This window comes from Lutjanus erythropterus, chromosome 8 (assembly GCF_056507025.1).
Source record: "Lutjanus erythropterus isolate fLutEry1 chromosome 8, fLutEry1.hap2, whole genome shotgun sequence".
In the NCBI taxonomy this organism is placed as follows: Eukaryota; Metazoa; Chordata; class Actinopteri; order Lutjaniformes; family Lutjanidae; genus Lutjanus; species Lutjanus erythropterus.
In genome coordinates this window covers 38,027,613-38,041,292 of record NC_139324.1, presented here as the reverse complement: position 1 = coordinate 38,041,292, position 13,680 = coordinate 38,027,613, and the positions used below count along the sequence as shown (strand labels likewise).

The following is a 13,680-nucleotide window of genomic DNA, read 5'->3' as shown; positions in this document are numbered from 1 at the left end:
TTTTGGGTGTCATTTAACACAGTGTAGTGAGGCATTTTATGAGTTTTGGACATGATGACAATAGACAGGTGATGGAAACATTTGCAGTATGGTTAGGTTTAAGAAAAGATTGTGGTTTGGGGTTGAAATAAGTTAGTTATGTAAGCTAACAACTGTTACATAAGTTGGTTAGTGAATGCTGACTTCGTTGTTTTACACAGGACATGAACAGAGGTCTCCTGCGTCAAAGTCCTGTGTTTATTTTACTTTTGACTTTACCTTCAGTTGTGTTCATGTACATCTATTGTGAGACCTTGCTGAGGGCTGGGAGGACAAGGCGAAGCTGAGACACAGAGCTGACAGACAGCTGCTCGGAGGCGGGGAGCTCTGGTTGAGAGGGTCGGTGGCGGACTGGAGCTTCTGGAGGAAGAAACACCGGAGGCGCTCTGATGCCAGCTCCTTTATTGGCAGGAGAGGAGGTCAGAGTGTCTGTTTCAAACTTTTGGGATTAAACTCCAGGTTGATTTTCACTCTCGCTTCTCAACCCCTCTGCAGCAGCAATCCACAAAGAAATCAAGGACCCGTGGACGGTCTAGAAGAGAGCTCAGCGTTTGTTTTTTAAACTTCTGTGAGTAAAAAGTGGATTTATCCTCAGGTTTGCTTGTAAACCTGTGCGCAGCATCGACCACGGAGGAGCCAACCGCGCTGTTAACAGTAAGATAATTAGTCCCTGTGTCCGTGCTGACTGCTGACCAGAGGAGAAATGTATTTGAAACTTGCGTTGTGAGAGTAAAGAGAGGAGGGATGTAAAGGAAAGTCTGCTGCTCGTCTGGTAGGAGGGGCTCAGGACGGAGAAAACAAAACGCAACTTACATCCTGGAGATCAGACTCGACAATCAACTGTTTCTCTGGGCTTTCTACTTACTGCAGTACATAATGAGTCTACTTGCATATGTAAGTTAAAATGACATGGTACACAAACAGTGGCCTCCTGAGTGAAAGTCGGGGTCGCCATCTAACAATAAACATAAATATAGGTCACAATGAGCTGCTTGCAGGGTACAGCTATTTTTTACAGGCTGGGATAATTGTGGTTCAGGTTTGCTTCTTTTTCTCTTTATTCCTGACTTAGTGTGAAGGTAAAAGCCTTCATGTATTGATGGTTGTTTCAGGTGTGTGTGTGTGTGTGTGTGTGTGTGTGTGTGTGTGTGTGTGTGTGTGTGTGTGTGTGTGTGTGTGTGTGTGTGTGTGTGTGTGTGTGTGACTGTCAGGACCAGCCGGAGTAGAAGCTTTCACACTGAATCAATGCTGCGTTCTATCAATCCTCCAGCCTGAGCTGCAGCAGAAACATTTCTTTCTGTTGGATTACTATAAGGGACATTTGTCCTTTCCATGTGTGACAGCTCCCCTCGCCTATAATTTGAATCACTTTATTCTCGCCGCTGTTGTGGCTGTGTGGGCAGCAGCAGGGGGGGGGGTTTCTGCTGACGTTTTGTTCCTCCTGCTCCCTTGTTATTGCAGTGTTGGAGATAGGAACATGCGACGCTGCACCGCCCTCCTCCACCCTGCCTGCTCCATTTTCACCCAGACAGCTGAAACATTGCTCCTGTCGCCTCGGTCCTCTCGCTGTTTATCTTTCCTCCTCTTCCTCACTTTCTCTCTGTCCTGGAGAACAGACATTTTCTCTTTTCTCCACTACCTTTTATTAGCACAATCGAGATGGTGTATTCTTGTCTTTCCCCACAGATCTAAACCCCATTTTTTCCTGTCTTATCTGTTTTTGTCCAGATAGTGAGGCTTTATTTCTCTCTTTTGCTTCCCTTTCCTCGCCCGCATGTGTGGTTATGTTTTTTTCTTCTTCTGTATTTTGATATATTAGACCACAGTTTTCTCATCTTTTCTTGACCCTACTGTGGTTTTGGAAGCCAAATTCCTAATGAATGTTGTTGCGAGTTCTTTAATTAGAATAAAAAACGGAGCCATGGCTCTAAACCAGCCATTTGGGGGCAAGATTTGTGTGCAATAATGATTAATTTTAGGGTACAAATTACTATTTGGAAATATGAAACATTAATCATAGCTAATGTGTGTCTAATTGCCTGTCGGGCTCTGTACAGCTCATTTTGAGACGGAGAATTTTGGAGGTGTGAGCAGAAATTAGCTCTTTCCATCTGAAATATACCACACAATGTACCTCACAGCTACACCTCTTTATCTCCCCTCATGGTTCGTTTAAACAGTTAACTCTTTCCCAGCTGCTTTTCTTTAAAAAGCCAGCACCAGTAGTTTTGAGAAAATTCACTGATTCTTCAACACTTAGAGAATATTCAGCTGTATGTTAACTTGGAATACATGAAAAGAAAGAACAGATCTGAGAGTTTCAGACACAAAAATATTTTGTTTGGCTTCATTTATTCTTTTTTATAAACACTTGAATGTTGGTGGGTTGCATCAAAAAATCCACTTTTCAGACAAAAACGCAGAATGCCGACTTCACTTCACTGTCACCAGTGCAGCTAATGTTAGCTGTGTTTACCTGAATCCCACTGTCTGAAAGGCTCGGGGTCTGGAGGGTTCTCTGCCCCGACTGCAGCCTGAGTCCCAGGGGCTGCGGTATGAGCAGCCTCGCTGTGTCCCGGCTGCGCTGGAGGTCCGGGGTCTGCAGCGCGAGCAGCCTCACTCTGTGCGCTGGTCGTGGTGCTCTCAGCTGAACGCAGATGTTTTCATGCTGCATAACATCTTCTTCTTCTCTTCTTCTTCAAGTGACAAACATTCGTCAGATGGTCAGTCACGGCGTCTCCTACCACCTCACAGTGACAACAGCAACTGTCAGAAAATCTCATCTTTGGTGGGGAGGAGTTAGTGTGTATTAGTTGATGTTTGGGCTGCACAATATTGTAAGATTGAGATTGCAATACAATTAGTGGTAATCATCATTTTTACTGAAAAAAGAAATAATTATGATGATGTGATGTTTGTTGGGGTCTGTACCAAACAAATAGTTTTTTTTTTCACTTGGACAACCAAGATTTATTAGGTCAAGGCATCTCTGCAGCACACATTTTTACAATATTGCGATATTGCAATCTTTATATTATTGTGATTAACTTTGCAGCCCTAGTTGATGTGTAAATTTTTTATAAGTGCAGCTGAAATTGGACCATATTGATTTCCAGTCTTGTAGCAGACCATCTCCTGCCTCTTGCTTGTACTCCCCCTCATCTTTTCTGTTTTCTTTCACACATTTATAGAATTGGTTTTGACGCTCCTGTATTGTAAATTGATGCTTCTGCCCCCTGTGCCTTTGTACAGTAAGTTTTCCAGATGTTGTGGCTTTACGTGTGCTGCTTCTATTGCCCGCCAAGGGACCTCAGATTCCTGGTTTCTCGTTCATGCAAAGATCTAATGTGAAAAGCACAATGGCAAAAATAAAGTTTTGGGACAGCGAGGCCAGTTTGTGAGGTTGTGAGCTTGATTCTCGCACGCTTTCCTCTCCAGATGAACTTTCATTTAAACCCCGTCTATGATCATTTCCTAAACTTAACAGGTTTGGGCCATGGTCATCACTGACCCCTAACACAAGACACTCGATTACATTTGTGGCAGTAGCATTTATTTTCTGCAGCCCGCTGTTTCTTGTATTTCTTTCAGTTGTGCTGTGTTTTGCACTGTTGTTTCTTTTAGTTTAGCTTCCTCGGTGCAGCTAGTTAGCTAATTTTGTTTAAAGCTTCAGAGGCTGAACATAACTACATGTGGTGCAGAGACAAAAACCCTTTCAAACCTGGTACAGGGGTATTTGTCAGACTCTTGACAGGCAGAGATGTTAGAGTTGATCCACCGGTTATGGGTTTTTACTTGGCAGAGTGAGACGGGGGGTGAAATTTTGGATAATTTGAACAGTTATTGAAATGAAACCATGTCAGAAAAATGCCTCTTTGGTGGAACTGATAACTGAAAGAAACATTTCAAACATGACAAGGAGACACAACTACACACTGATTTGATAAAAGAGACACAAGGGTTGAGAATCAGTGGTTTAATAGTCAATATTATGTTGCATTTCATAAATTTATTATATGTTTTATATGTGTAATCTTTAAAGTAACTCCATTATGGAAGTGTGCGGTGCTGTTATGCTTTACCAACAGATGTTTTTATCAGTTATATCAATGAGGTCCTCACACTCTTAAACTGTCGTGTCGTTCTGTCCTGCAGAGTCTCTGTGTATCCAGAGGTTTGACCCCGGGCTTGGCCTCATCGCACCCATAAACCCCATGATGGCGGGCATCAGCCTCGTACCCCCGCCGCCGGTCCCCCCCGACATGCCGGTCATCAAGGAGATCATCCACTGCAAGAGCTGCACCCTGTTCCCTCAGAACCCCAGTAAGATCTCGCTCACTCTGTTTTATATTCACTCTCAGATACTGACACAGCAGGTCAAAGAAGCATCATTAGAGAAAATCATTCAGGGATTCATCTCTGAACACGTCCTGGTCTTCAAAAACAGGTATTTTACTGTAGCAGAGGCAAATTTTAGTTGGGAGTGTTGAAAGGAGCAAGGTGACCAGACGTTTCCGAATTACAGGACGAATCCTGTCCCTTTGTTCCAAAAATTAACATTAAAATACAGAATCTGATCAGCTGAAATGACATTTAATGACTGTAACACAGCTGCTACCTGTACATAATGATTTCTGTGTCTCACAAACACAGTCGGACACTGTGAATCATTTCAGCCTTTTTTAAGCATTAATGTCAAACTTTTGCTGGTTCCAGCTTATTATCTATGACAGTAAAAGAAGAGTATTTAGGTTTTGGACTGTGGGACAAAAGAAGCCATTTAAATACGTTGCTTTGGGAACTACGAAATTGTGATGAGCATTTTTCACAATTTTTAAAACATTTTATAAACTAAAGAATCAATCAGTTAGTTGTGAAAATGTAATACTGTTTACCCAGGTTGAATTGTGTTCCATATTCCATGGATATATAGCTGTCAGTCTGTTTTTACACATTTTATTTCTACATTTGCATACTGACGTTGCATCTGGACGCGACGTCAGAAGAACCGTAACCTCGCTCTGCCAGTAGATTCACTGTAGAGGTGGACATAACACGGGAGGCAGGCTCCATTGCCAGATAGTGAGCAGGCCAGTTCGTCTGCCCTCTGCTGGAAGTTCAGGGAATGTGAATTTGCCCTCTGTCACGTTGCAAAGAATAATTATTTTGAGACATTATACAGCTAACTTTTTTTGGATAATAATAGTTTATTTTTTCCCCTGCTGGCCAAGACTGAGGAGAAAAAAATTCAAAAGCTAAAATTATTTATTGTAATTTTTCTCTAATTTGAATACATTTCTCTGAGATAAAAATAAATAATCAGTGTTGGATGATTGTGTTGTTCTCCAGACCTGCCCCCTCCATCAACACGGGAGCGCCCCCCTGGCTGTAAGACGGTGTTTGTTGGAGGTTTGCCGGAGAACGCCACCGAGGAGATCATCAGGGAAGTCTTCGACCAGTGCGGGGAGATCACCGCCATCCGCAAGAGCAAGAAGAACTTCTGCCACATCCGATTCAGCGAGGAGTTCATGGTGGACAAGGCTATCTACCTGTCAGGTGAGCACACACACACACACACACACACACACACACACACTACAGTGATTTGTTGTGAACTTCAAGAGCCAGAGAATTGCGGCTAAATTCCCCCAGGTGCAGCTGGGTCACGTTACAGCATTACATCAGCTGGATCTGGTCACAGACAGTCTACACAATCTAGAGTGTCTTCAGATATGTGCCAGGTCTATTTTTGACAGATACCACATCAGTTAGAACAGAGCAGATCAAACAGGCAGGAAGTCAGACACAGAAAATGCAGGGAGAATCCAGTTAATTTTCAAAATAAAAGACCCAATGCAGACTCATGGTCATAAAGACAGACAGAAAAGAAAATGTAACCACATAGCCTGCTTGTCCATGGTAGAAGCACAAAGAGCAACAAAAGAGGACCTAATCAACAAAATCTGAGCAAGTAAACATAATCAGGCAGGCAAAACGCTCCGCTGCTGAAATGCTTCTGAAACGCTGTAGGTGGAGGTTGCAGCCATGTGACGGATCAGAACCGTGGCGTAGACGTGCCGTGCTTGGTGGAATTTACCGGTTACTGTGTGATTAAGATTAAGCATTTGGGTAAAATGGCAGCAACTTCATCAGTTCATGTTTAGATGGTTGCGGTTGTTTACCACAGTATTATATTGATTTTGACTGACTGTCAGTGTCTCTACTGTTCATCAAATAGCTCTGAAAGAGAGTTGTGGTGTTGACTCTCCATCTACTTGAGTTAGAACGACCTTCTTACCTAAAAACTGATCAAGATAGTGGTAGAACTACAACTCCCGTGCTCCATAGAGTCTGACAGCTCTGAACAGAGCGATGTGACCTCTTTTTTTGGTTAAACAAAAAAAGAGCTTACTCTTTAACAAAAAAGTCTGTAAGGATCCTTTCCATAATGTTGTCAGAAATTTAGAATAACACTCTGAGCCTGTCAGCGACTTGAACAAGCATTTTTAGTGGACATACTTTGCCAATGCAGCAAACTTTGTTGCTGCTGGCTGAGGTGATGCACCAGTTCCAAAACTATACCAACTCATCATTTAGAGCCCAAAAATGTAAAGAAAAGGTTCCATGTTCAAAAATACCAGAATGACTGTTTTCAGGTTAAGTTCCTGTGGTGTAAAAGGCCTGTAACGCTGTAACATCTTCTCTCCTCTCAGGCTATCGGATGCGTATCGGCTCCAGCACCGATAAAAAGGACTCGGGGAGGATCCACGTGGACTTCGCTCAGGCCAGAGACGACCTGTACGAGTGGGAGTGCAAACAACGCCTCCTGGCCAGAGAGGAGCGGCACCGGCGCAAGATCCACGAAGACCGACTGCGGCCGCCGTCTCCTCCGCCCATCGTGCACTACTCTGAACACGAGGCAGCGCTGTTAGCGGAGAGACTGAAAGGTGAGAACGGACCGACAAAGACAGACAAAGACACAAGCACTGAAGATTCATTTAAAGGAGAAATCTGCTATATATTAATTACAAAAAAATAGCAGCGTAAATTTACAATGCTGTACTCATCCTGCGCTCCTGAAGTTTTCCTGCAGCCGCCCTGCAGCTTCTCCAAGTCTGAGGAGGAGGTGGCGGCAGGAAACAACCATTTATCGTTTATTTAACAGGATTTCAACTTATTTAATACACCATAATGTGGCTCTGACTCACTATTTGGACTGCTGTACTCATGTTTGGACATGTAATTGCTACATAATTGCTCCTTTAAATAGTGAATTATGACATCAGAATGTAAAAAAATACAGTTTTGTTTGCTTCATTTGGACTCATGGTCATGAAAAATAAAAAATCCACAGAGACAAATGGACTGATGTGCTTCAGGAGGCGTTGTCATGGATACAATGTTAAAATAACAACAACAACAAAAAAGCAAAAGTAAGACAACCACTTTTATCAAACATATTAGTCTGAAATCATGTACGGCCTCTCAAAGCGGATTTAGAGGTCACTGTGAACAACGCTACAAATTTGATTGTCGACACATCTGTTGCTCAGGGCGTGTGTTTGTGTGTGTGAGCGTGTGTGTGTGAGAGTGTGTGTATGTGGACTGTATAATCTCCTGTGCAGGGCTGCAGATCACCAGCTGCGATACCTGATAACAATTTCAAATGAATCATTCGGGATTCTGCACAATTATTGATATTCTTCACGGTGAACGCACTGATACAAACAAACAGCTCAGTTTGTCGGCGTGAAGCAGCCGAACACGGCGACGACACAGGAGAGCTGCAGTGTAATGTGCTGAAGATGTTTGCAGGAGTCTGTATATTTTATTATTGCTCTGCGGCGGCTTAACCGCTCCAGTTCATGCGGTGTCGTTCTTAAGGTAGTCTGGCTAATTTTCTCCAGACCAAAGGGAAAAAAAATTACACACAGGATGATATACTTGTCTCCCAGTTCTACTATCCTGAATCTTGGGTTCAGATTCAATATATATTGCGACTGTGATTTGATATTACAGTTTATTGTGATTTTTGTTAGCTTTTTTTAATGCTGGATAATGGGAACATTTTCAGGCGTACACTTCTTCTAAGTGTCAAAGTTTCAAAAACGATGTACCAGAATTATATCCTCATCCAGACGCTGTTTGCTACTTTCCCCCGTAGTTGGACATTTCCGCCTCAAAACATACATAGTTAGCACACAGCTGAAACACCTGTGATAGCGCCCTTTTTCTGTTAAAAACAAGGCTAAAGTAAATTGTCAAAACGTCAAACTGCTGGAAAGGTAAGAAGTTAGACTTTATATTGGCTGAAAACATTACATGATCATTTATATTCATAGTCAAAGGGAAATTTTAGCAAAAAGGTGTCTGGTTGTGGACTTTCTGACTTTTATTTCAGCAGTCTCATTGCTATACTGCATATAAACACAGTAGATAAAATACTTTTTTAAATGAACCGCTACATTTATCCTTCCTGCTTATCAAACTGGGGCCCTAAGAAAATAATAAATAAAATAAAAATAAAAACTGTAGGTCAAAATGAACAGAGACATTGAAAACTGCACACATGCAAGTTTTAAATCAGCATCCTTCACATATGAAATAAATATTGAAAACTGTCCTTTCAGATCCCTGGACTGCAGATAAAAGTGGTAAATGTTAAATAGACTGAATTAAATATACATACTACGTTCAGCTGTTCCTGCTCATCAAGTAGTGAACAATGAATGAAATAGAAAATGTTTCTCTCTGTCTAACAGGGGTTGTCTGTATTTTAAAACCGTTTGAGTTTTGACCTTCTGAGACTGCTGTAGCTGAAATCGACAGCTACTAGTTCGTTTCCACAGATCAGAGGAAATTCATGCCTAAAAATTTGAGCACGTGTCGTATGTGAAGTAAAATGGATGTTAAGTGAATTAAGATAATATTACCACAGTAGTAATGATAATTTCCATTAGCAGATTAATGGGAATTCCCATTATGTGTTAGCATTGAGCTAAAAAAGCAAAAAGCACCAGTTGTTTATATATATATATATGTATATGTATTAAAAATAATCACTTCAGCAATCACAGAAGTGGATTTACAAATCGTAAAAAATAGAATCTTGATACTTTTGATAATTTTCTTCCCTTCTAATAAACATGAAGTTACACAGACTGACAGGTAACTGATTTCACAGAACAATTCTGAACAATTTTGGAAAAAATATCTAGTTGCGATTATTTTTACTGACAGTGCAGTTGCGATATGATTTGCAATATTAGATGTAATGATACTTTTACATCATTATTCTTATTTTGATTGAAAAATGTGAAAATGACTGTGGTGTGATTTTTTTGCAGGAGTCTATAAACTCTAGTTTATAGGAACGAACATCTCCGCCTCACAACATTCATTAATTTAAGTTTTTTGGCACACATTTTTCCTTTCACAAATATTGCAGATTTGAAAGTTGCAGAAAGCCATATTGTGATTTCGATAAAGTTTTGATAAATTATGCAGCCCTAAGCTGCTGTAGCTCACAAGCACTGAGTGACATTGATTGACGGTTTTCACACCAGACCGAATGAGCTGCTCTGACCCTCCAAACGGACCAGATTCTGTTCTGACCGAACGAAACAAGGCAGTTTTGGAAGCTCCCTGAGTATAATTTGGACCTGTTCTGAGACTTTTCCTCTCCTTTCCTTTCTGTCCTGCTCTGAACCTTCCACCTGATTTCACCCGGAGTTTGGTGGAAAGAGACGAGACGTGGGAGTGAACTGGCAGAGTTGTGGAAGAGCGAGAAGCGAGTGATGAGAGATGTTGCTGTGGAGGTCACTCCTCCTCCTCCTCCTCCTCCTCCTCCTCCATTCTCCATCCTCTGCTCTACTGTGGCCGATTCTTATCTCCATGACTGAAAATACTCCACTTTTACTGTAGAAAGCTGTTAGTCTCTTCTTTGTGTTAATGAAAACACAGGAGAGATGAAACCACCTTTTCATTTAATCTCATTCAGATGAAGCACACTGCTCATTACTGTTAGTTCAACCATGTTTCCTCAGAGACAAACTAACCTTTAACCATCCGGTGTTCCTGTCGTCCTTCTGCTGGATTAAATGCTTCACTGCAAATTAATTAAATTAAATGAAAAACAAAGTCTGTTAATTATTAAAGCAACAAGAATTCTTCAATTCATCATCTACATACAGACATTTATATCTATACTGTTTACCACAGTAGTCAATAACTTTTATCAGGGTGGGTGGCCCAACAGACGCGCCCTCCTACCCGTACACTATTATTAACCCTTCACTAAGCCCCACCCTCCTTAGTTACTGTTGCTATGCCTGTCAAGCTTTCCATTTTCATGCTACATTTATGCCGTTTACAGAGACAATGGTGGTATCAGAACTGGGAGCAATTGTTGAAAATGAGGTCTTTGATTCCACAGAGAAGGAAAGAAAAGCAGCTTCTCATTTCTAACTGATGGCGAGTTTTTGTCGGCTAAAATGACGACTCTCACGTGTAGCTGGCTAATGTAAGCTAGTGCTAACCCGTTGAGTCAGCCCAGAAGTTCTTCTTCTGACGTTTTAATGTTGTTTAAAACGTGTCAGATAGAAAAAGTCTTAGAAATCACTTACATCTCAGAAAATGTAGGTCGGACGGTGAAATACGACAGGTGATCTACATGATAGACGACAGAAAAGGAAGTGCATGGATCAGATTAAGTGCAGCGGACCTTGAGACGGTCACACCAGCCAGGCCACATTTGCCCCAGGAAGAGACCTGGGATAAGAGCTAAGCTAACCCACGTTAGACCCGACACAGCGAGCCGGAGTGAGATGCATCCTCGTCGACCCACTTTGATCCTGCACCAGCCCACATCGTCCTTCATTAACCCCCACATAACAAATGCAGTGGCGTCGAACAGGTTTGGCTGGAGATAAAGTTACTGCAGCTAGTAAGCTAGCATTAATTAGCCAGAAATGCTAACGTTTGCAGCTTATGTTAGAGCAGATAAAGCCAAAGTTTAATCCATCCTTCCCCAGATGTGTGCTGTTATGTGCTTCAACACGTGGAGAGACGCAAAGCTCGGCAGACCTGAAATGCCCTAGATACGGTTGCTTATCAATGATTGGACAGTTGCTGTTCAGAGGCGGGGCTTGTGAATGGTCAGTGTCCTCCAAACACCTAGTAGTAATTACTGTATCTACCGCCATGTCTTCCCTCAAATATCTGGGTCCTGAGGTGGCTGGTCTGTGGTGTATTTTCAGCAGCACAGATGTTACTTAATGATCATATTAAATAATACTATATGAGGCTGAACAATTAATCAAAATTTTAAAAAATCGCAGTATGGTCTACCGCAATTTTCAAATTGCAGCATGCACAATATTTGTTGAAGGTGAAATGTGCGTCAGTATACAATCTTAAATGTTGTGGAGCTGCAGAGGTGTCCTGACCGACACATCATTCTCTAGAAAACATAGTGTTTAGTACAGATCCTAAAAAAAAATAACACACCATAATCATTTTAATGTGTTTTTTTTTCAGTGAAAATGAGAATTATGATGAAAAATTTCCTTTCCTCTTATATCACAAATCATATATAATATATATGATTTATATATGTAATATATCACAGCTGCAAGATCTGTCAAAATCATTGAAATTAAATATTTCTTCAAAATTGTTCAGCCGTAATACAATAGAAATACTCCAGGCAGCAGCAGTGTGTCCCTGTGTTTCATAACTGCGTGTTGTTACTCGTCACTGAATCATGAAGGCGACACTACTGCAGAGTGTATCATCTGTAATATACTATATAATTAAATGGTTGCAGTATAGCATTTAGTTCAGACAGTGTAAGAGATCCGAGATGAAACTGACAGAAGGACGATCAGTCTCAGCAGTTTGATTAAAAACTTTGTATTTTCCTTTAACTCTTCTCACCTTTAATGTGATGTGCTGACCACTTCTGGATCATATTTAGTTTCCACTGTTTGTTGCGTCTCGTTTTATGTGCCGTGAAATGGAAACAAAGACGCTGCGATGGTGGTTCTCTCATTCTGAGCAGATGCAGACAGAAAACATGACGTTAATTTCAGTTGGACTTGAACTTTATTAATTTTGGAATATGATAAACGTTCCTCGTCTCTGTCGTTCCGATCTCAGAGCCCATCAGCCGCTGAGAGAGAGAGAGAGAGCAGGGCAGAGGGATTGTTTTGTCTGGTCTGTCTGAATCATTGATCTGTTATCTGTCTGAGGTTTTCATCCAGTTTGAGGAGTTGGATCCCATTTAGAACCCTAATAGTGTCTAGTTAAGAATTTTTTATGTTCCCGAGGTCAGCAATTGTCCCATCGGATCCATTTGGTGGCCATCTTGAATTGATGTTATTGCCAGTGGTGAAATACGTTTTTTTATAACTTCTGAACATCATACAAAGGCGAATGAACCAAATTTTCATGAAATACTGACAGCAGGAATCAAACGGAAAGCTCTTTGAGATGTTACAGCCACTCCTTATTGGTTAAAAAAAACAAAACATCATAACAGTGTAAATTTTGTAGTTTTGAAGTAGTTTCCTGTAATAGTCAAATGAAAGTAGAAAAAACAGTTGCAAAAAAAGCCATTTTTTTGGGATGGGAACTTATTTCTCCTACGAGACTATTTGTGCAGGTTAGTGCATCTTGATTGGTCTTTTACATTGTTTTGGTCTTGTTACATTATTTTTGTCTCTTTGTGTGTTATTTTGTTTTTTTCTTTTGTCCTTTTTGTCTTTTTTGTCTTGTTACGTCTTTTTACTTTGGTTTCATCTTGTTACGTTGACTTTTTCTCCTACGCATCTTTTAGTTAGTTCATATTTTTCAATTTCAGTCTTTTTATATTGTTTTCATCTTGTTACATTGTTTTTGTCTTGTGACAGTCTGTCATATTACGTTTCTTGTCTTGTCTTGTTACATTTACAGTTCTGTCATTTTCGTTTTCTTGTTGAGTTGTGTTGGTTTTGTAACATCATTTTTGTCTTGTTGTGTATTTTACTTTGATTTTGTCTTTATGTCCTTTATGTCCTGTTTCCTCTTGTTTGTCATATTACACCTTGGTAAGTCTTGTGTACGTCATTTCATTTCCTCATGTTGTTTTTTTCTTGTTAGTCTGTTCTGTTATTCCATCCGATGTCTTTCTCCTCTTTTGTCTCCACACCGACTCTTTACCTGCACGCAACAAAGCCCACTCAAACCTGATTGGTCAATACGACTCAGACTACAAACAGAAACCAGCACGCTTACAGTACCAAAACCTTGTCTCTGCCTACAGACTCTGCATTCATACACAGACATGTGTTTATAGAGATTAGTTTCTTTCCATCTCTTCCTCTATTGGAAACCAGCAGCACGTTGCTTTCATTTGTTGTTATTTGCTTCTGCGCCTCCAATTTAACAACAAAACCCAAACCTGAGCCCGCGTGCCGTTTCCTCATCCGCCCTCTAATGCCTAACATAAACAAGCATGTTTTTTTCTCTGAATAACCTTTTTGAATTCATTCTTCACTTCAAACAGCAGGGGAAATAAATTTCCTTTATTCCCTCCGTCGTCCCCATTCAGCTGTGCTTCATTGTGCTCGCTGTAATGTGACTGTAATCTGCTGCTGTGTA

The 13,680-nt window shown here is 40.9% G+C and overlaps 1 protein-coding gene across 4 annotated transcripts in view; it reads left to right on the top strand.

Moving 5' to 3' along the window:
- Positions 1-13,680, top strand: part of enox1 (ecto-NOX disulfide-thiol exchanger 1) — a 113,486-nt gene that overhangs the window by 52,405 nt on the left and 47,401 nt on the right. For all 4 annotated transcript variants that reach the window (XM_084725470.1, XM_084725471.1, XM_084725468.1 and 1 more), the window contains exons 4-6: positions 4,195-4,362; positions 5,389-5,595; positions 6,753-6,986. In XM_084725470.1, coding sequence (XP_084581596.1) covers positions 4,195-4,362; positions 5,389-5,595; positions 6,753-6,986 — 609 coding nt within the window. The remainder of the gene's footprint in view (positions 1-4,194; positions 4,363-5,388; positions 5,596-6,752; positions 6,987-13,680) is intronic.